Source organism: Lemur catta, chromosome 6 (genome assembly GCF_020740605.2).
Source record: "Lemur catta isolate mLemCat1 chromosome 6, mLemCat1.pri, whole genome shotgun sequence".
NCBI lineage: Eukaryota > Metazoa > Chordata > Mammalia > Primates > Lemuridae > Lemur > Lemur catta.
Window position 1 is genome coordinate 42,060,831 of NC_059133.1, and position 22,329 is coordinate 42,083,159.

The window sequence follows — 22,329 nt, forward strand, 5'->3', positions numbered from 1 at the left end:
GTTTCAGCTGAAGATAAGCCAAGCATGGACTACACAGTAGGGAGCCCATTGGATGCCTGTTAACTATGTTGGGGCTACAGCATGTGGTTAAGTCTGATAGGTGGGTGGGAAACTCAGTGCCAGGTGCCCTGGGGGTGCTCTGTATACGTGGGTTGATTTTAGCAACAATGCTTTAATTTTGAAATCCATACAGGGAGGGCAGGAATCACCACCAAAGCTGGTATAGTCTGGCACGGGTATCTAGAAAAATCATTTCATTTCTTATGTTTGGGGGGGATGGGAACTGAAGTAGAACAGAATATATTTTGTGTCCTGGAAATTGCATGTCCTCATGTTTTGGCCTTGACATGGTCATGAAATATATTTGCTTTAAAGGAGGAATTTATAGCAAACTCATGTCCATGTTAAATATGTTAAGAATGATATGTTATTCATACATTTCTTTCTAATTGTGTGGGTTTTTTTTTTTTTCCTTACATTAAAAAAGAAGTTTGGCACCAGTGTAGGTAGGTAATGGCTATAAAATCCAATCTATCACTGGGGGCAATAAACTTCACCAATGTTATGACAACATGGCTTATCAATCGTAGTTAAAAATAATCCAAGAGTTGGTAAAGATATTTTGATTTGTTCTTGTGAAAGACTTATTTTTTTTAAGATAAGGCCAATATACCTGAAGTATTAAAGTACAAATACTTACATAGCAAATGTACTTTATTCCAAAATTTAAAAATATCTTGGACTGTTTATCTGCCTGTGGCCTCAACAGAGACTTGAAAACATTTTGTTTTTTAGTCACACATTTTATTACAAATTTATTTTGTACCCAATAGAAAAGCAAATTTGGAATCTATTTACAAGTACTATATATTTACATATATACAGTTAATGAATTTAAAGAGAATGAGCAGAGAAATACAATATATATGGAAGAATATGCCACTGTACATGGTTTATTATCATGGTCCTTAATGTTACTGAATCTCAACTATAGTAATAAATACAGTTCTATATTTACACATTTTATAAAACATCTCATAAATGTACTTTTTCAATTCCAAGTTAAAATATCTGATCAAAATAAACATGATTATATAAAAATAAATCTAACTAACACCCATTTGGTTTGGATGTATTGAAGCTAATGTAGGATAAAAGAAGTTAAGAATTAATACTTTGACTTTTAATATTTAATAATTTGCCTCTTAAAATACCAAATACATGTATTAATATGGAATAAGCAGAGAAGTAATGTTCCTGACATCAAGTGGGTTGATCCAGAGAGAACACAGCTAAAACCAAGCTAAATAAACAGGATAATATGTTACTGAGTCTCTGTTGAATCCAAATGGTGTCAGATATTGGGTTTACAAGAGCTCCTAGAGACACATGTGTGAGAAGTTACATCAGTGGAATTAATTTATGTTGTGTCTGCATTTGATTGTTATCTTAAGATGCATGTTCATTTGAATCAACTCATAAAACCTCTTGCAAAAATATGTACTCACTCAGGAAAAACAAAGTCCCAGGTTGCTTACTATCTTTTTAAAGTATGTCCGTTGCTGGCAACAGACTTTCCTTCTGAGCTTTGGGCACCAAAGAGCAAGGAGTGAAAAACGAATTAGACAAGACAAACTTCACCTGTACATGATTTCCTTAATAGCAATTTAAGAATTTCAGTTAATCTTCCTTTCAAAATATTTGTAAGCTGTTTTATTCCATTGAGGGTAGAACCATTTAGTACTGATACATAAAACCTGGTATCTCTAAATATAATCTGAATATGAGTGAGTTAATAATGCCTTACATTGTCCCTCCAAGGGATTGGTGACTGGGAAGGGTCCTTTCTGAGAAAAGGCAAATGAGGACTAAAACATCTCCACATGGCCATTAACATGAAATCCTATGGGTCAAAACCCTTCACTTAGTAATGTAGGGCCATTTAAAATCCTTATTTTCCTCATACCTCCAACCATCTTTTAAGGAGTTTTCGGGATACTACCTTAAAAAATAAACCCATTTTAGAAGCAAGTGGGTTCTCACCCCCATCCCCAAATAATTACATTGGTGAGTTTAAAAAGAATGCAAGTAAAATCACAGAGAATCATTTTTGAAGAACATTTCAATCTGCTTTTTTGATCTGGGCTCACCTAAATAGTGTGAATGATCTATCCCTTAACTAAACAAATTATACAAGCAGCATTTAGACGTATTTTACTCTCAAGTATCAATAGGTTTTCAGCTTTTTTACACTGAGAGTTTTTTATTTTTATTTTTTGGTTTTTAAACCAAGTTTCAACTCAGGTCTTCTCAGCTACTGCCCTGATGAGCTCAATCTCACATTTTCCGGTTTTCAACTTTTGAAAACTTTTTCTCTCATACATTAGAGACATGGGACAAATGCCACAGATGAAAGATGGCAGCTTTCGGTCACTGGATAAGCCGGCAGGGACACGGAATTAGAAGGCAGGTCGTAGGCTATGCTGGCGCTGGTGAAGGTCACTAAGGCTTGGGTCGAGTCACAGGACTGTTTTTCGACATCATCAGAGTTGATAGACATCAGGCTCGGGTGTGGCGATCTCGTCCAGAGGTGGGTTTGCTTTCCCAGGCTCCCCAGATCCTCCTTAAAATGGGGATTGAAGAGGATGTAGAGAAGGGGATTGAGACATGCAGGAAGTGGGACAATCACCAGAAGGATGAACTTAATTACTTCAGGGCTGATAAATGTGAGGTTTAATAAAGAGGAGAAGGACAAGAAAGCCACGGGGCAGTAAAGGATACAGTTGGTGAAGAGCAACAGGGCAATGTGCTTCACCATAGAACAGTCCCAGATATTCTCCAGGTCTCCCTTTTCCAAATGGCAGTAGAGCCTGGTGTAGGCGACGGTCATCACGAGGAAGCACAGGGAGTTGAGCAGGACCAGTGCCACCATGTAGCCCGTGGTGCTGGGCTCCCCAAAGGGCAGGGGCAGGCAGAGCGGGGAGGCGCTGTACTGGCTGCCGCCCAGCAGGGGCACCGCGGCCAGGGCCAGGGCCAGCAGGGTGCAGAGCAGAATGACTGCCTTCAGGCTGGAAAAGGGAATTTTCGTTTCAAATTTTGCAGAACATTTCACAGAGAACCCACGCTCCAGGGCTGCCAGAGTCAGCAGGAAAACGGATGATTCTGAGGCAAAAATGGACAAAAACCCAATGACTTGGCAACCGACCCCGTTCTCCCACCATGCACCGTGTCGTGCAAAGCTGCCAAAAGTGAAGGCATCCACACCAGCCAGCGCCGCACTGCAGGCTCCCGTGAGCACGTTCACCGCTGCGATCGTCCCGATCAACAGTTTTACGGAGGAGATGTACAGAGGGGATCTGAACACTGTGGAAGTCACCAAGGCGTTACAGGTGAGGGCCAGAACGGCGATGGTCCACACTCCGATTCTGATCAGCCAGCTACCGAACAAGTGTTCACAGGGCTTGAAGGGGCCTAGAAGTCCGAGGAAGAAAAAGATGGAGCATCAAATTAGAGTTTACAACTTTTGCCAAATTACCCTTTTGTTTCTCTAATTAGGACGCCAAGAGATAGAGGCCAGTAACAGCCCTGGTAACGCACAGCGCCGGGTGGCATTCTCCACTGTCCCGCACCACTGTTGTCACCACCTGGATCTTCCGCAGCGCTGGCTGGGTGAACACGCCAGGTGCTCATGTTTCCCGGGGAGCTGCAGAGAACTGGGAACGGGGAACTGCAATCGCTTGATTAAGGTCCCCAAGATACCGCTGTGTTGGGGCCAGGTACAAAGCTAGATCTCCTGGACTTTTCATTATGTTTTTCACGATGCTTCAGTAAGGTTCCACAGGCAGAGAAGAAGAATCCTAAAGAAATATTCCATAATACTAGAAAAGGAAGTATGGGTGGTATAAACACACATTTCATGAACATCTCATCAGTTTTAGACTCACATTTGATGTTAGAGAGCAAGGAACAATTTAATTGTTGAAAATAAAATATCTGCCCTTCTTAGCCATCTTTTTCCAACTGGCCCATCATGTTTCTTGCAATGGGACAAATTATTAAGTGAATTTAATATTTTTTTTTCTTTCTTTTTAAAAACTTATCTGTACCAACTATTATTTGCTTTCATCAAATGGTTATTTATAAGGGAAGACTTACAATAAATCACCCTCAAAAATCAGTTATTACACAAAGTAAGACTATAGCATACTATATTTCAGGCTGAATTATTAATATCGTTTAAAAAATTACATATGCTTCTAACGACATGCTTTATTCTTTAGTTTCCATTAAGTTGTTTCAAATATCTTCTCCCAATCTTACTTGCAAATAGAGAGCTCCAGAGAATGAGTGTTTGTATTTTACAGGCCCCCCCCAACCCTAATGGCCCCCCCAACCCTAACCCCGCCCCCATGAGGGACACTGATGAGCCACAAAGAAGGCACAGATTTTGCTTTTAAAGTGTAGCCACAGTGTTACCGACAGACTCAGAGTCGATGGTGGAGGCTGCTGCTGAGGTGGTTTCGATGCCTTTCTTACCTGGGGAAGGTGAACACTGCACTGAGTGAAGGGCTTTCAGGTCTTCCTCAAAGTCAAGCAGGAAATCTTCAAGGTCCCGCTCATCTACAGGAACGAGAAGTCCTGGAATGGTTAGGTTAGTTCTGTCTCTCTTTTCAAGACATCCCAGATCCCCGAGAGTAGAGTCCTGGGTCGTTCTTCTTTTTTTTTTTTTCTGAGGCAGAGTCTCACTCTGTTGCCCGGGCTAGAGTGAGTGCCGTGGCGTCAGCCTAGCTCACAGCAACCTCAGACTCCTGGGCTTAAGCGATCCTTCTGCCTCAGCCTCCTGAGCAGCTGGGACTACAGGCGTGCGCCACCATGCCTGGCTAATTTTTTTGTATATATTTTAGCTGTCCATATAATTTCTTTCTATTTTTAGTAGAGACAGGATCTCGCTCTTGCTCAGGCTGGTCTCTAACTCCTGAGCTCAAACAATCCGCCCTCCTCGGCCTCCCAGAGTGCTAGGAGTGAGCCACCGCACCCGGCCCTGGGTTGTTCTTGACACATGAACCATCACAAAGGTAACTGAAGGCAAGACATCCTGCTTTTCCGCGGGCTCTGGTTTTCTTGCAAGTCTGTTATAAGGTTGCCTTTGGATGTCTACTCCAGCTACTATGACATACTGTTCTAGCACAACTGGGAGTGAGGGAAAATGACCCCAGACTCTAGGTTGTAACGTCTAAACTATCTCATTCTATTCTTGTTCCTTAGAGCTTGTGATGGCCCCAAACTGCAGACTTAAATTAGGCAAAGGCTGTGGACTTCTCCATTCAGAGCAGGAACCACTTTATCCAATTTTTTAATACTATGATAGCTACAGTGCAAATGTTCTAGGCTGTGTTCTCTGAACACAAGAGGGAGAATCAGATACAGTTTCAGTCTTCCCTGGGGAATTCTGCATCACAAAGAACAAATCAAGAAGCTACAGTGGTGTTTGGTTTAGCTATCCAAGAAATAGGAAACTAAGAGTTTTGTGATCTAATACACTTTCCCAAAACGGCAGATTTAATTGGTTTCATTTGGTACTTGGGAATCAATATTTTAAAAAAGCTACTGTTTAATTCTATTATGTGGCCCAGGGTTGAGAATCACTACCCTGGAAAATAAAGTCTACGAAGGACCGTCTTTCTCTTGTTTGTTGTGTACTTTCACAGCCTAGAACAGTGCCTGGCACATAGTAGGCGCTCCAATTGTTTTGTTTTGTTTTTTCCTTGAGTGAATAAATGTGGTAAAAATTAGAGTGGGTGAGTCAGGAAATGCAAAAACTAAAGCAAGAATAAGAATAAGACACATGCTGTGGCCTAAAACAAAAAAACCAAGGGCCAAGATATCAGCTTCTTAGACAGGTAGGCAGGAAGACAGGTTAAGGTAATCTGCAGACAGACTGAATCACACTTACTTTGGAATCAACAAATCATTAGGGCTCAAAGCATGAGCAGCCGGTCTGTTTAGACTTTGTACAAACCTGCAAGTCTGGCAGGGAAAGGAGGGGCTGATGCCCAGAGTGGCTCCTCATTACCACAGGTGTGGTTTGAGCTGCATTGCTCTCTGTTTAAGTAATGTCTTACTTCAAGGAAAGCTAAGTGTTTTACAGACATTATCTCATTTCACTTTCCTGAAAGATAACTCCATGGGGGGTAGGAGAGAATGATTTAGAATTAGTTGGATAAAAAGTTGGATTCTTAAGCCCTTCTACTAAAATATGGAGGAACCTAAAATGCCTATCGTAAGAATAAAAATGGATTTTGTCTTCTGGAGAAAAGGGTTCCGAGTCATGTTTGAAAAAGTTATCCACAAGGATGGGACCCTTTTAAAAGTTTATGGAAACGCTGATATAAGTAATCACCCCTGAAGATAATATATGCTAAGGGGGATCTATGTAAATATTAAGAATTCACTTACAGAACAGATAAAATTGTAGAATGAATCTGAAAGGAGCTTTCTCTTTCTGAGGGAGTCCTTACAAAGTGTGATTGATTCTCAGCTTGTTAGGGTGGCTACACAGGGGCTTGTCTGGAGTTCAGACGATCTGTTTGGTGGCTTTTCAAGACCCTTCCAGGCATAATTTCACCACCATAACATAGCAGGTCTTACCTTGAACCTGAAACATTCCAGTATCTTTTTTATAAAGGTCATCCATACTGCTGTTGTCACCTTTATTCCATTGATTAGAAATTTTATAGACGTTCTCACACACTCCAAATGCACAGCACTGGTAGGCATAAGGCATTTCTATAACCCTTTGAAAGGAAACAAATAAAAAACAATGAAACAAAAAACACTTAAAGAAATGGATCATTAAATATAGTGTTCATCTTCTTTCACCCAATGATTCTACATTTGGATTTTAGCCTAAATAAATAATCCAAAATATAAGTTATCGGCATAAAGGTGTTACTACAGTGCTACTTATAGCAACAACAAAGTTATTAAAAATTATCACTGTGAAATGTTGATAACTGCTGAAATTGAGTGATGTAACTTCCATCATTGAAATGATGGAACATTTCCAAAATAAGATTAAAAAATGACTGCTAAAAAATTGTAACAACATTAAAAAGTGCTTATGGTATAATGTTAAGTGACTAAAACATGACTTAAATTTGTATGAACACTTTGATTCTAACAATTAAAAATACACTAAAAACAAAGTCTGGAAGAAATAACCTAAAATGTTGTCTAAGGAGACTTTCTTTAGATTTTTGTTGTTTCTTCTGCTTTCCAAACTCTCTTTTGGGATCATATTACTTTCATGGTTTTAAAAGTCTGTAAAAAGGATTGTGGTTTAAAAAATACATATAGGGCCGGGCGCGGTGGCTCACGCCTGTAATCCTAGCTCTGGGAGGCCGAGGCGGGTGGATCGCTCGAGGTCAGGAGTTCGAGACCAGCCTGAGCAAGAGTGAGACCCCGTCTCTACCAAAAAAAATAGAAAGAAATTATCTGGCCAACTAAAAATATATATACAAAAAAATTAGCCGGGCATGGTGGCTCATGCCTGTAGTCCCAGCTACTCGGGAGGCTGAGGCAGTAGGATCGCTTAAGCCCAGGAGTCTGAGGTTGCTGTGAGCTAGGCTGATGCCACGGCACTCACTCTAGCCCGGGCAACAAAGTGAGACTCTGTCTCAAAAAAAAAAAAAAATAAATAAAAATAAAAATAAAAATAAAAAAAAAATAAAAAATACATATATAATCTTTTAAGATGCTTCTTTATCAATGATAAGAATAGTAGGTTTTAACAAGTACTATTTCTTCAAACAAATATTAATTGAGTACATTTTATTAGAATCTACACACAAGCTAGATAAATTAAAAATTGTACACAGGAGTACAATAATATTATGATGTTATTTAATTACATGCCCTAGTTTATATACCATGGATCAATGGTTTTCAAACTCTTTCCATGCACTCTGTGATTCTGGGAAGCATCTTTGAGAAGGAAAGGAAATATGGTCAGGAAGACACATTCTCCCACTTCAGGACTTGTCCTAACAATGCTCCAGCGGTAAGGGACTTGAGGGCATGAAACGCAATTCAAAAGCGTCCCATGACCTCATAAATTTAGAAAACCACCATAATACGTCTGTTATTTCACATGACCACAAATGTATCTTATTAGTTTTAATGACAAACTCACTTGAGTTCTGGAAAGTTTTCAGATGATATCAAGCTCTGCAAGCCATGATTTCCTGTTAATTTTAAGTGAGTTAAACCATGTAACCCAGTTACAGGAAAAGACGACAGGAGGTTGGACGATAGGTCCCTGCAAAACATCAAACAACAATTGGCTTTTAGTCTGTGTTAGCATAAAACATTTATGTTAAAAAAAAAAGCAACCTAAAGATCATTAAACTGCTCAATAAAAACGTCTGAGCAGGGTCCTTACTCTTAATGGTAAAAGTAACCATTTTGATTTTAGCTCCTGATAACTCTTTTTAGTCAGGATTTCCGGGGTGAGGGAAGTTTTAATTTCATCCAAATTGTTCCAGAGTCAGCTTCATTTGTTTAGGTGGGGACATTTACAATCAAGGGGAAGGTGCTACATTTAATTAGAAAAGTGGTGCTGACCAGATTAGGAGTGAGAGATGAAAAGTGTAGGGGGCTTATTTATTCCCTTCCTTCTCCTGACTTCTGTAGGACTGTTTCCTTTTTTCTCTATCAGACAAGAGACAGAGAAAGGAAGAAGCAAGAGATGGGAAGTGGAGGGAGGAAATGAAGGGACAGAAAGGTTTTCAATCAGTTAAAACAATAAAATGAAAGCCCCTCAGAACTGAATGGACACCTTATTCCATTCTACCTGATTACTCTGCAAAAATAGACTTCACCTGAATAACCAGAGCCAGCTGTCACCCAGATCTTTAGTTATCCACTTAAGGGCCCAAGCGGCCTTAGAGGAGCAGGAGGGCTCCGCCCCGGCTGGGACACAGCTCTTGGTGTGGGGAACACGGACAGCAGGCAACCTGTGGCTTTCCAGCTTCCTCAACAAAACCCAGCTTTCAATTAACTACATGGCCCCCAATTATTAAAAGACATGCCATAAACAGGTAATTAAATACTCACAGCTTTATTAGAGATGGCAAAGTGGAAAATGCATTAGGGTGGATAATGACAATTTTATTCCAAGCTAAATTCCTATTTAAAAAAAAAAAAGGCAAATGAAACGATTATATAAAAAAAGAACCTGTGAAGTTTTACCATATGCATTCAGTCTTCTACCAAAATGTAATTTCTATTCAGATCAGAATCAACTCATCAAATTGCCATTCAGATTAAGATATTAGTGGTATAAAATGACAAAGAACTTTAAATCAGCCTTGTTTAAAGCAATCAAGGAAAAATTCATTCAGGAGGATATTTTAGTCTTTTTTCTTGCTAAAAGGTTGACTTTAACATGGTTGTAAAATTTTATTAGGGATTTTATAAAATGAGTGGGGGTAGGAGTGTGAGAAGAGACAGAAACTTCTCAGGCTCTTCTTCTGATAAGTTTTAAATTATAAAATATTCCTGGATATATAATGAAACTCAACAACAAGAAAAAATCTGTGTACATCACTCAGCTATGTCAGGCCTTGAGAGAAACACAAAGATACTTTCAAGAAAATTTCCAGGAAGGGATACTGACAAGTAAATTCTGAACTGGGTTATGAATAAAATAGGAGCTAATGTCTGTTAGAAACAGAATCCTTTGATAGCAAGGAAAAACTACAGTTTATGGGGAAATAAAATCCACTTGCCACACATACGTAATGAAACGTAGATAATTAAGCAGGAATGAAACCCTTTTCAAAAACTTCTGCAGAAAATTTACCAGGGATAAGAACTTCTATGCTTTAAAGAAGGGACTGTGGATTTAAGATTTTTACTTTTAAAATGCCTAACAAATAAGGGTAACTAAGATGTAGGCGTCCGAGAAAACCAAATGTGATCAAAGTCAACTTTTCTCAGGTGCAGAAAAGTTTATGATATTGAGCCCCTGAATTACCTTGAATAAAGGATATTCACAGAATATTCACATTCTCATGTGAAAAGGTCTCTGGGGAACTTTCCTCCTTTGCTGGAGGAAAGTGGAAGTGTATTCATTTTGCTCTTTTCATTGATCCCAGAACAGAAGAAAATTGCAGCTAACAAGAGGAGGAAAAGTAGGGAAGGTGGGAGAGCTACACATGGCGCTGGGCTCTGGGTAGCTGAGCGGGACACTGTCTTCTATTGAGCTGCTCAAGAAATAAGTGACTACTGATGTGAGCCAGTAACACATCTGTCGAAGTCTCTTTGGCAGACGTAAGTAGAACCTGGGTGCCTTGGGTGACCTTCACAGAGTGGAATATCTGCAATGTAGGCCAAGTCCTGCTATGGTGCTTTATAGTGAATTGACTGGGTTTTGAGTAAATATGTGAGAATTTATGTGTTCAAAGGACTGAAATTCCTTTTCCATTCTCGAGCCTGTGTGCTGGAATTCTCCCAGCAGCCCCGGAGGCGTCATCTCTGCTTTCCTGCCCTGCTGTGTGCCTGGCCGGATCCTGCGGGCCGGGCCGCATTCCCCAGAGCTCCCTCTTGGCCTCAGTTGTGTTCCCGCTGGAATTTCTGGGAGGAGAGAGAGGTCGGGGCACTTGTGGTCTGCTCCTTCCCTGTTCTGGAACCATATCTCTGATGGCAGCTGCACACCTTCCCAATCACTGCAACCCCTTTCCATGCGTAAGCTCTTCCTGCGCTCTGGACACACCACTTCCTCCCTGCGATTCTAGCCCCAGTCTTCATGATGGTGCTGGTTTCCGCACACCATGCTCTTGCTTGCTCCCTGCCAACACCTATTAAGTGTGCATTCATTTGAACCATCTGGGGTGAATTGTTTCCTGCCAGGGCCCTCACTGATACACCCTAAAGGCTATATATGTGTTCTATTAATAATAATATAGCATAGTTACTACTACGTAGCCAGGTACAATTATGAGGTTTTTTTATATGTATTATCTCATAACCTTCAACACAACCCTAACAGGCATTTTACTGATAAGGAAACAGAGAAACAGTGTAATAAGTCACTTGCCCAAAGTCTCAGGACCTGGGATTCCAACCCAGGCACACTGGCTTCAGGGTCCCTGATCTTTTGCTCAGAACATGTTTGAATTTTTAAGTAAATAATGAGAGCGACCACACTAGACCCTGGAAATAAAAAGACAAAAACATTCTTGTTTTCAGATAGGGCATGGTCTACCTGATGACAGTGCTGGGTGTTAAGTCCTGTAGCACAGAGGGTGCAAAGTGGGCTCCAAGACAGGAGAACTTATTCCTGTGAAATGGGCAGGGAGACTGGTCAGGATAGGAGGAATCCATAGGCAATGGCAACAGGAGGAACAAGGGGAGAGAGAGGACCCTGCCAGGAGGTTGGGATCAGATTTTGAAGAATGGTGCTGGGAAGTTTGGTCTTGACCTTGAAGACATAGGGGAATAACAGAAGGTTTTTGAAGCAGAGAAGTTAACATGATTAGACTTCTATTTAAGAAATATTTTTATGTCTCTTTGGAGAATGAGATGAATGGGTAGAGACAGAAGACAGATGGCAGGAGGACTGGTTACAAGAATGATGGTGACAACAAATGAATCATTATGTGGGCTTGTGGTAGAAAAGTTGAGTGGATGAAGTGGAGTTTGCAGAGTTTGGTGAGTGGCTGGATGTGAGGTCCAAGGGGAAGGAGGAATTCAGGGGGATTCAGATATTTATTTTTCAGAGTCTGTCACATTCTTTTGGTATCTTTAGAGCTCAGTTATAAAACTGACTTTTGAAACAGTCAGAAATCAAACCTGGTGAATAAGACAGGTAATGAAAGTAGGTATTTTTTGTTCACACTTATTAAAAAAAATAAGGAAAAGCACTACACAAGCAGATTTAAACCAAAAGTAAGGAAAGGGCAACATGACTAAATTCAGAACCAGATAGATCTTAAGGTAAATTTTTGGGAGGAAGTGATTGTTAAAGGTAAATTTCAAGTCTTTCAAGGAATGGTATTATTTAAAAAAAACTTTGGAGGTCAGCAAAAGAGAAAGATTTTTCACAAACATACTGCAGTTTAAACATTGCATATCATCACCATTCATCAGAATCATGTTGAAATCCAGTTTCAGTATAGAAAAGTTTTAACTGTTATTTCATAAAATAATCTGCTCATAAGTTTTCTTTTTTTAAATTTAATATATAGTGTTTCAATCAAATGGAATTAAATACAGGTATTTACAAATCTTAGTTGCCTGAGCCACGGAAGCATTTCTGAGGACATTTGTGCTCAAACCTTAGTGTACTTGTTAAAATGCAGATTCCCAGGCCCACTCCTGAGATTCTAACTCATGAGGCAGGTGAGGACCTGGAATCTGTGTTTTTCACCGTTGTTCCCATGTGATTATTAAGCACTTTGAGAAACATGTTGAAAAACTCTGCTTAACTGGGAAAGAAAAGCAGGAGAAAGAATTGTGTGACCATCCCATTTTTGTATGCGGAATCATCCCTGCCAATTCCAGGCTGTGGACGGGAACACACTCGGTAGGCTGTTCAGCAGCTTGGCCTCCTTCCTCTTCATCTAAGTGTCGTGCCTGCTGCCTGGTAAAGAGCACAACTGCAAATTCACTGCTTCTAAATTTATTCCTGGAAATTGTCAGCAATATATTGCTTTATCATAGCAAATATATGCCCAAGGGTCCCACCAGATGAGTATTCACTGAAAAGAAAATACTAACATTAGGGGAAGGCTCAAAAGGGAAAGTGCGTGCTCTGTGTTGGGGACGACGCGGAGAGGTGGTACTCACAGAGATCGGAGAGCAAGCAACTGCTGGAAAGCATCCGCTTTGATTTCGTAGATTTCATTATGTCTTAGGTCACTGAAATGACAGAATTGCAAAGACTGATTTCAAAGTTACTGGTTTCAAAGATTACAGACTTCAGAGAACTTTTACAGAGGGATTACCGGCCCTCAATCAAAGGAACACATGAAGTGTGACTATCAAGTGACTGATTTCTATTTGTTTGTTTAAAAACGAACATTAAAATTTATATACTCAAATAAGTATTATCTCTATTTCAAAGCAACTAGTTCCCCTGGGAGGATATAAAACCGTATTCCAAACATGCCATCATCATTCAAAACACTGGAGGACTCCTCTCCCGGTGCTGCCTTCTGAGCCTTTCTTGCATTGAGGGTCTTCAAGGAGGATCAAATCCTTGCCTTTTAAAGATGGGTTTACTTTGTTTTTCTCCCTTAATCACCCAGAGGCATTCAGAGAAAAACTGTGAAAGGACAGATGGTTAATATTGTTTTGATCAAAACTGAAGTGTGACTATAAAGCAACAAGGCTGATGTTTTGTGGGGGAGGCAATTTTAAGAGAGGAATTCTAAAATGTTTCATGCACAAGTAGCATCTATGGCACCTCAAATATGACAGAGATGGCACCTCCTCTAGAGAGACTACTGTGAAACAAACACACCAACAAACTCAAGCCCCGCCCCCCCCCCCCCCCCCCCCCCCCCCGCCGTATTCAAAAATAATGCCACTCACTGGGTAGGTAAGTTTGGTTGTACTTGTAAAAGAAGAAAAATTCTAAAGTTCAAACAAATCTAGTTCACTAGTACACTGAGTTAGGAAAAAACAAACCAAATACATAAGTGTTTTACTGATATTATAGCATAATGCATGAAAAAACAATATTATTTGTGTTTCCCAACTATCTAGCCACGCTACACGGTCACACCTTGTGTATGTAAGAAGGAAAAGCATCAAATGTCGCCCCAGTGAACCACACGGTAAATAAACCAATGACCCTGAGAAATGTGAGTTTTGGTTCTTGATCTTTGCTAGGTGATTTACAGATTCTTAGACGTACATTTTCTGAATCTTTTGGCAGACCGAAAAACTGGGTAAATCTTCTAACAGGTTGTAAGACAGATCTCTGAAAAACAGAAGGTGCAAAAAGAGAAAACTTGTTACATATGAATCATAAGAAGACATGCTTTGCTCTTCTTTTCCCTCCAAGCTGTTACATTTCCCAAAGGCGGACTCTGAACATTTCCATGGCCCTGACATGGGGCAGGTAGTCATAGGCATTAGTAGAGTACCCAGTAGATTCAAATATTTACTGAAATATAACTGTTATACTTCTTTAATTGATTTAGATAATTTACTTAATGAATTTATTTATATTTTTTAGTAATGATCTATAATGTTCTAGCTATTATCTTACTGCAATGTGTAACATTGTAAATTAAATAATTTTGCCTTTGTTTCTAAGAGCTGCTACAACTCTACAGCTAAGAAGAATCATTGTTGATTCTTTTCTAATCAACTTTTGAAAAACTCAACAATTCAAAACATAGCACAATAGTACTAACTTTGAAATCAATCACTGTGGGGTGGGGTTGAATCTAAAAAAGTCTTCAGCCCAAACTCAACAAATTACAGAATAACAAAAACATCTGGACATATTTATAGTATAATATAACTAATCTAAAACAAGCCATTGTAATTTGCAGAAAGCTTAAAAAAAAAGAAAGCTGGTAGATAAAGTAACATAAATATATAAAAAGAACTTGTCTCATGTTTTAAAAGTTATTAGCTAATCAACTAACACATTTCCATGCCTGATTCTAATTCTTAAAACCAGATCACCACTATGCAACTGAAAAATCATACTGTTTTCTAAGATGTTTTAAATTAATCTATTCTTATAATTGATTACTTTATTCTATACTTATTGAATAAATGGGATTTACATAGGAATAGAGGTCATTTATTACACATAAATAGTTCAAAGAAAGCTGCTTGCAAACACAAATTTGTGGTTTAAACTAGAGGTTTGAAAGATACTGCCTCTCCCACAAAAAAAATCCCCTAAACCCTATACATATGCACAAATACACCTATTAGTAACATGGTATGTATTTTTGAAAAGTAGTAAATGTAATAAAATGGATATATGAATTATCAAAGCTGATAAAAATTTGGTGCACGCATATCTGCAGGCTGCAAAAGTGGCAATCCTTACTCATCTACCTCTTAGTAGAGGGTGCATAAAACCTTGTTCCACATAAAGACACAGTGTTACCTTCTACCTAATGATTTTTATGGCTAACATTGACCAAGCACTTCTTATATAAAGGCTTTACTTGAATTATCTCATGTAATCTCTGAGGCCACCTTATGAGGAAGACACTATGATTATACCCATACAGTAGGAAATGACTTGCCTAAGATGACAGCTAGTAAGTGAGGGCCAAGTAATCTCATGTGGGTGAAGCAAGTTGGGGGCAAAACCACTCATGTATAATACAGTGCCATTTCCTCATATAACAAGTACGCATTGAACGACTCAGCCAAAGGAGGAAAGCTCTGACTAATACTGCCACGAGAAATAAAGCACCCTGTGTTAGATGTCAGGGTCCTGGGTTCTAGTCTCAACTTCAATTTATTATACTTGGTTGGTACACTGGCCAAAGCATATGTCTTTCTCAGCTTTCTTACATGAGAAGACACCTGCTTTGCCGATCTTGCAGGGTTGTTGGAAAGAACAAAAGATATTATAGGTTAAAATGCTTTGAAAATGGCAAAATACTGCCATTAATGTATTTGTGTTCTTCTGGGCTTTTCAAGTTCCAACCTGAGAAAAGAATAATGGTGTAAAGGAAGTGAGAAAAATGATAAGAGCTAACATTGACTGAGAGGTTACAATGTTCCCGGTGTGCCGTGTTTGACATGTAGTCATTTAATCATAATAATTCTCTGAAGGAAATGGCTACATCCCCATTTTATAGACTGGGAAACTGAGCCCCAGAGGGATAATAATTGCTGAACATACTGTGCTGGTATATAGAGAGGCTGGATTTGAACCAGAGAAACAGGGCCCTGAGCCTTTGCTCTTAACCATTTTGCCAGCTGGCCTCCGTTTCTGTGGTTCTAGCCCTGGGTAGTTTACCATTCACTGTGTGACGCAGTGGAGACAAATGCAATTTAAACACTGGCTCTCTACTTGTTAGTTACAGTATGTGAAATCCAATTCATGTCACTGAGCCAGTTTCCTCAAGAAATGGGGATAATTATACCTGTTCTGGGTGTGGTAGGCAGAATTCTAAGATGGCCTTCCAAATTTCTACCACCTAGTGTACACACTTTCTCTAAGTTATTCAATTAAACTGACTGCATTTGAATTTTCACTCTGCTACTTTAAGTGTGACTTTGACAAAGTTACTTAACTTCCCTGATTCTCTCAGTTTTCTCATCTGTATAGACACCTCACGGGGCAGGGTAGGGTAGAGAAGAAGGGATTTGTTCTATACTTCCCACCTCCCCCACCATCACATCACATTTGGATATGAATGACTGACTCCAAGGCTACCATGTAGTGTTATTGCACCCCCATGTCGCTGAGCAATAGGGGTATGAGGTGACACGGCAGTCTGGGGATGGGTAAGGTCACTGTGGCAGAAATTCCCATTCATTCACTTAACATTCGTGGTGCTGCTTGTAGTACTGCTGCTTGGTAAAGCCTATGGCGTAATTCCAAGCATGCAACTGCCACAGGTGTCCTCTAGGTGAGTGCAGAGCCATGGCAAGAGACTAACAGTCTTTTCATTAGTCCCAACAATGCTTGAGAGGACACTAATAGGGTTGAGTGGGGATTGAGGGAGAAGGCTGAAAATGGAAGGTCAAAACAAGGCTCTTCCAATCCCTATCAATTACTTTTCATAAAACATGAGAAAGGCAGGGGAAAAAAAGTCCCAAGTCAATAGAAATCACATATGCAAGCTGTTTAACCATTAGATGAAACACTAGAACATGGTACCCACAACCATACAGGAAGTATGTTTGGCCATCTTTATCAGGGTTTGTGTGAGTCTGATATCTCAAGTTTTGATTTTGGCATCCACATTGGGTGCTTGATCCGCTATATTATTTTTATCCTGCTCTGCTAAGCCTTTAGAGGGGGAAATGAAATTATTTTGGCTTGTTCATATCTTTTCTGAAAGAAAACGTATGCCAACTGAAACTCTGATGGGAGACTGTTTTGGGACTTGGAAACAGAGGGTACACTAGCATCACTACCAGGCTCATTCCAGAGGCCTGGACCAAAGAGGGCAAAGGAGACCTGACCTCCTGGAGACCTGCAAGGAAAAAACTTTCTCCCCTTTTGAAGGATTATTGAAATAATGTCTGCCATTTCATCCCTAAGTGGAAGTTGCCTGTTTATACATTATTGCCTTACTGATACGCACAGCACTTGGAGATTAGGTAACTGATCGCAGACGGTTTGAGGAAGAGATGAGATCTGTGCTCCAGTTAAAGTCCTGTTAAAACACAAACCAGACATAATCCTTTCATTCAGGCATCACACTGTGACATATTTTGATTCCCTTACGTCAAGACTGATCCAGCTCTCTGGGCAGTGTATGTTCTGGGAGAAGTCAAGAGTCTACTCAAGTACTTACAGACTCTCTAGGTTTGCAGTTCCAGTTAAATCAGGAAATTCAGTGATTTGTGAAGCACCATTCAGAGTCCTAGAAGGAAGAGTATTCAAGTATTATTGGGAGAAGATTCTAGATTGGGGTAATTTTTATTGCCATTTTCAAAGCACTTCAACCTATAATATTCATTGATTTTCACAGCAACCCTGTAGGGGAAAAGTGACCTATAAGAGAAATGGAAACTTACAGCGTTCTCAGTTCAGGTAAATGTTGAAAAGCAGATCTTCCAACAAACTGGATAGGGTTGTCATAGAAATGTCTGAAAATCCAAACACCAATATATTAGTATAGAACTTGAATGATAAATGAATATTTGTTCAAAATTTGAACAAATACATTAAATGTATTTATGTAATTTTGATCATACTATGTTATATATCATACCTGATTACTTGGCTTCTGGCAAACCTCAAAAAGTGATTTGACTTACCGTATGAAACTTTTGGTAAGCTCAATTAAATTCAACAAATAAATAACAGTCTATTACTTTCTATTTGACAAAGCACTTCCATATATATAGTTCAATTGATCCAGGCAACAACTTTCTGAGATCCACAGTGTAGACACTATTTTCTTCACTTTTGAAGGAGGAAATTGAAGCTCAGATACCTTGGCAAGTTCATTACCTCCCAGAGCCTTAATTTTCTAATTCATTAAACTGAGATAATAATACTTAGTTGTGGGGTTTGCCTAAGAATTCAAAGAGCTCATGTGTGTGTAACATCTGGCTCAGAACTTGGGTTATAGTTGTTTCCCAACAAACCTAGTCCTCTTTTGTCCTTCTACTCTCTGATCTCTTCTTTTCCCTCGGAATTAATCAATAAGAGAAAGAGCTAGAGCTGGAACATACACCTTATGATTTAAAAATGGACTTTTCCTCATAATATCACATTAGCCCTTAGCTATACCATATGCTTGTATGCCTTTAATTGTGTTCACATTCATGTGTTCATATGGACACTGGGCATGTATGAATATACATGCTTGTATGCATAAGGCAGAAATATCACAAATACAAATAAGGAGCTTTAGGGTTCTCAGGAGGGAGCTCTCTTATGTGTTAGGGGGAGATTTAAAAAAAAATCCCATGAAATGGCATTTGGAAAGAGCTTTGTTCTATGAGCATAGCCTAGTTGGTCTGGTTTATGACTTGGGGTAATTGAGGAGAGCTTTGGGGAACTGGTTGGGAGGGTTGGCTTAGGCCATATTGTGGAGGGCTGTAAATGTCAGGGTAAGGAGTTTGCATTTAATGTAAATAGATAATCCTGAATGTCTGCATATTTCACAGCAAGAGGGTGACAAGACGGATGCTGCTCTTCACGGGAGGTGATCCTGCCAACGGTGAAGGGAGGGACATCACCCTCATCTAGACTGGTAAAAGTCTAGAAGTAATGGCTAGCAGACAGGCTGTGCAATGGGGATAAAAAGGGAATATGGATAGGACGGGGACTGGCAGGTAGAAATGAGAACTGGATGTCCAACTGGAGGTGGGAAGTATTCACAGACAAGGGGGCATCAGAAGGGGCTGGTGGTGGCAAGAGATGGAAACAGGTGTAGGAGCAAGGAGAGCAGTGTTTCAGGGAGAAAGGGATCAACACTTTCAAAGAGTGAGTAGAAGCTCTAATAAATATGGGGCGCTGTTAGCCCTCCTCAGGGGGTATTAGCATATCAAAAGAGTGGTTAAAAACCAGTCCTGTGGCTACAGAAAGTGGAGCAAAGGCTGTTTGCCAACCACTTAATATGTAAATACTCTCTAATGAGGACTAATGTTTATTGTCAATACACTTTAAAACACTTAGTTTGCCAAAATATTGCCAGAACATTTCAGAAACAATGAATAGCTTTTTTTCTCTTCTAGTTGTCAATGCTAATTGGGATCCCAGCTTATTTGTGACAAATGCCACATGGTTCCAGAAAGCTTTTCAATCAAGTTGGCACAGGACCAACATCCACCATGAAGTGCCCCTGAGTCACGTTCCACAGTTGTTTTTACTCTCTTCCTCCATATTTGAGACCTCTCACCCATGACCCCAGGCCAATACTGTGCCCCAAGCTTGCCTCGGACAGGTGTCTTTTAACTAAGAGCCAGCCTAATGCTTATATATCTCCATCTTCCTACATATCTGTATATCATCAATCTTCTGTCTGTTCTAAATGTGAAACATAAAATTAGCTATACTTTGTAGTTGTAGCTCTATTTTATTCTTTTGTGTCATATAAATCCTCATATACACCTTTCTACAACATATGTACCTTCTAGAATTACATCCTAGTTTGTATAAACGTGACTCAATGCTTGGGCTTGATAATGAATAGAAATAGAAACTTAGTACAAAACAGTATAAAACCTCTACCATCAATTGTATATAATAATTTATGTTTCTAGTATACTTATGTTTAAGTTCTGAATGACTATGCGGCTTTGACATTAATGCTCTAAAAATAAGTTTTATTCCATAGAAAACAGAGATAACCAAAAGCATTTCACAAAATTGTTGTGAAACGAGACAAGGCATCTGAAGATACTAAGCGTAGTGCACTGCACATCAGATCCTAAAAAAAGAATCTTTTATATTATTTTGATATTCAGCTAAAACTTGGAAAAACACATCCATATACACCTCTTGTATAAATTCTTACATTGAGATAAAACTCAGGCAAATATAGAATATTCATTGTATTATATTTAAAAGTGCCATATACACTATGTATCTTAGGATGGGAAAACCAAAAAGCATTACGGTCACTTACATTGTAATAAGAGAAGGGTTGCCTACAAATGCTTTCTCAGGTATCGACCTGATATTGTTGCTATGAAATCCCCTAGAAAGAGAGAAAAACAATTCATAGAAAATCATGGGTGGGGTAAAATTATTTAATAGTTTCCCCCACCCCCATGGCAATAATCAGCACCTTTAGTAACCAGAGAACAAGGTTAAATTCCTCTCTGCATCTTGAAACTTACATGCCCTTATTTATTCTCTAGGAAAAAAGAAATCACATGCTGTCATCTTGAAAGAGGAAGAAAGAACCTGAAAATAATAACTGCACTTCATGGAAACTTATAATCTAATGTTATAAAAAGGAAATCCATCTGTTAATATCCAGTAGAGCATCATCATACAAACAGCCTGAGAGAATGGGAGCTATCTTTGGAGAGAGGATTATGCTCACTCCTCGTGACCCCATTTGAAGCTAGGAGGAGAGAAAATTAAGCTGCAGTGAAACAGAGATTTAAGTAATCCCCTTATAAGGACAAAATTTCCTGACTCAAAGGAAGGTGCCCCGGCTCAGTGAGTCTGTAGTAACAAACTGATTCTCATCTGTTGGTGTTAATGTTGTCTGAATAGCAGAGGAGCAGTCAGTGCTCTTTGGGTTTTATTTGGGCTGGTGGCTGTATGAGGTGGGTGGTAGTCTTTGGGCTGCCCAACCCTCTGCAATGAAGACTGCCCAGTTATAGGTGCAGTTTTGACTGTGCAGGGGTTGGCACCTCAGCCCCTGTGCTGTTCAAGGGTCAACTATAACGTATGTGAAAGCGTCTTGTACTTTACTAGGTACATAAAATTTTATTCATCCAGTTCTAGACTTATTTAACCTAGAAATGTTCAGGTTTTTAGAAATGCTCAGCAAATAACTAATTTCATTATAGTTCTACTATACATCTTATAAAGTATATAAACGTTGGGGGAGTATGTATGGCTTAGGAAAAGAGAAAAGTATGGCTTGGAGAAATGTATATATATTAATATTTTTATATATATATAATGGAGAAACCCATCATAAACAAAAAATGTTACCTTTGATATTTGTGGTGATAGAATCAATTAAAATATATTTTAAGTGCACTTAACCATTATTTGTATAAACTTTAAACGTATTTTAGCAAGTCATATTATGTACAATATAGACAATAATCACACATTTTAAAATAAATTCACAAAGAATAAAGTTCTCCCATTAAAATTGTCCTAAATACTTACAGTTCTTTAAGGTTGGAGAGTGTCCTAATTGCAGTGGGGAATTCATCAAGGTTATTATAATTTAAATCTCTGAAAATGAGTAAATAGTGTTTTCAGTTTTTCATTTAAAAATTCATATATACCATATTTACAAGGAAATTAACATGCTATTCCAATTGACCCATATTACTGAGGAAAGTTCTCATTCCTGTTCTTTATGGAGAGAGATTTTCTTGGCTTTCTGACAACTAACACTCCACAAGTATCTGCATTAAGATTATTACACTGATCGTGAGAAATTTCTGACTCAAGGCTCAATGGCACTGGGGCATTTAAAAAAGGGAGGGAACATGCAGTGGCCTTAACTTCCAAGTAGGAGGGATGCTTAGGCAGGTGTTGACAGCTTGCTGTTGGAGCTCTTCCTCTGGACCTGGCTTACTAAGTCGCCAGCTTGTATTTGCCCTCCTCAGGGCTCCTGGATCACAACCCCTTTCTTGTTTCCCCCTTCACCCTCTTGCAGACAGGACATCTTCGAGGTCTGCGTTGTCCCTGACTCCCATAGAGTGCCTGCATCTCCCAACCTGAAGTCCTGGATGAGATCTGCTTCTGTGATACAGGGTGGTCTCAGGAAGGACATCTGGTCTAGAATTTCCTCAGGGTCCCAAATGATTCAGATCAGAAGTATGATGTTTTCCTTGATCTGAGCGGCAAAGCTCCATTATCCCTCATGCACAGGGATGGAATGACCAATCTCAAATCATCAGTTACTCTCTCTGTTATGACACAATTGGCTTCTCAATTTCATTACTTACAAGCAT

At 39.3% G+C, this 22,329-nt stretch overlaps 1 protein-coding gene across 1 annotated transcript in view; it reads right to left on the reverse strand.

Moving 5' to 3' along the window:
• Window positions 1-782: 782 nt before the first annotated feature.
• LGR5 (leucine rich repeat containing G protein-coupled receptor 5) overlaps window positions 783-22,329 on the reverse strand; it is a 123,594-nt gene continuing 102,047 nt past the window's right edge. The window contains exons 7-18 of the mRNA XM_045555148.1: window positions 21,533-21,601; window positions 20,304-20,375; window positions 17,740-17,811; window positions 17,517-17,585; window positions 17,304-17,375; window positions 13,922-13,987; window positions 12,850-12,921; window positions 9,115-9,186; window positions 8,192-8,317; window positions 6,649-6,794; window positions 4,537-4,620; window positions 783-3,471 (exon numbers count right to left, since the gene is read on the reverse strand). Of these exons, the coding sequence (XP_045411104.1) occupies window positions 2,384-3,471; window positions 4,537-4,620; window positions 6,649-6,794; window positions 8,192-8,317; window positions 9,115-9,186; window positions 12,850-12,921; window positions 13,922-13,987; window positions 17,304-17,375; window positions 17,517-17,585; window positions 17,740-17,811; window positions 20,304-20,375; window positions 21,533-21,601 (2,008 nt within the window). The 3' untranslated portion in view covers window positions 783-2,383. The remainder of the gene's footprint in view (window positions 3,472-4,536; window positions 4,621-6,648; window positions 6,795-8,191; window positions 8,318-9,114; window positions 9,187-12,849; window positions 12,922-13,921; window positions 13,988-17,303; window positions 17,376-17,516; window positions 17,586-17,739; window positions 17,812-20,303; window positions 20,376-21,532; window positions 21,602-22,329) is intronic.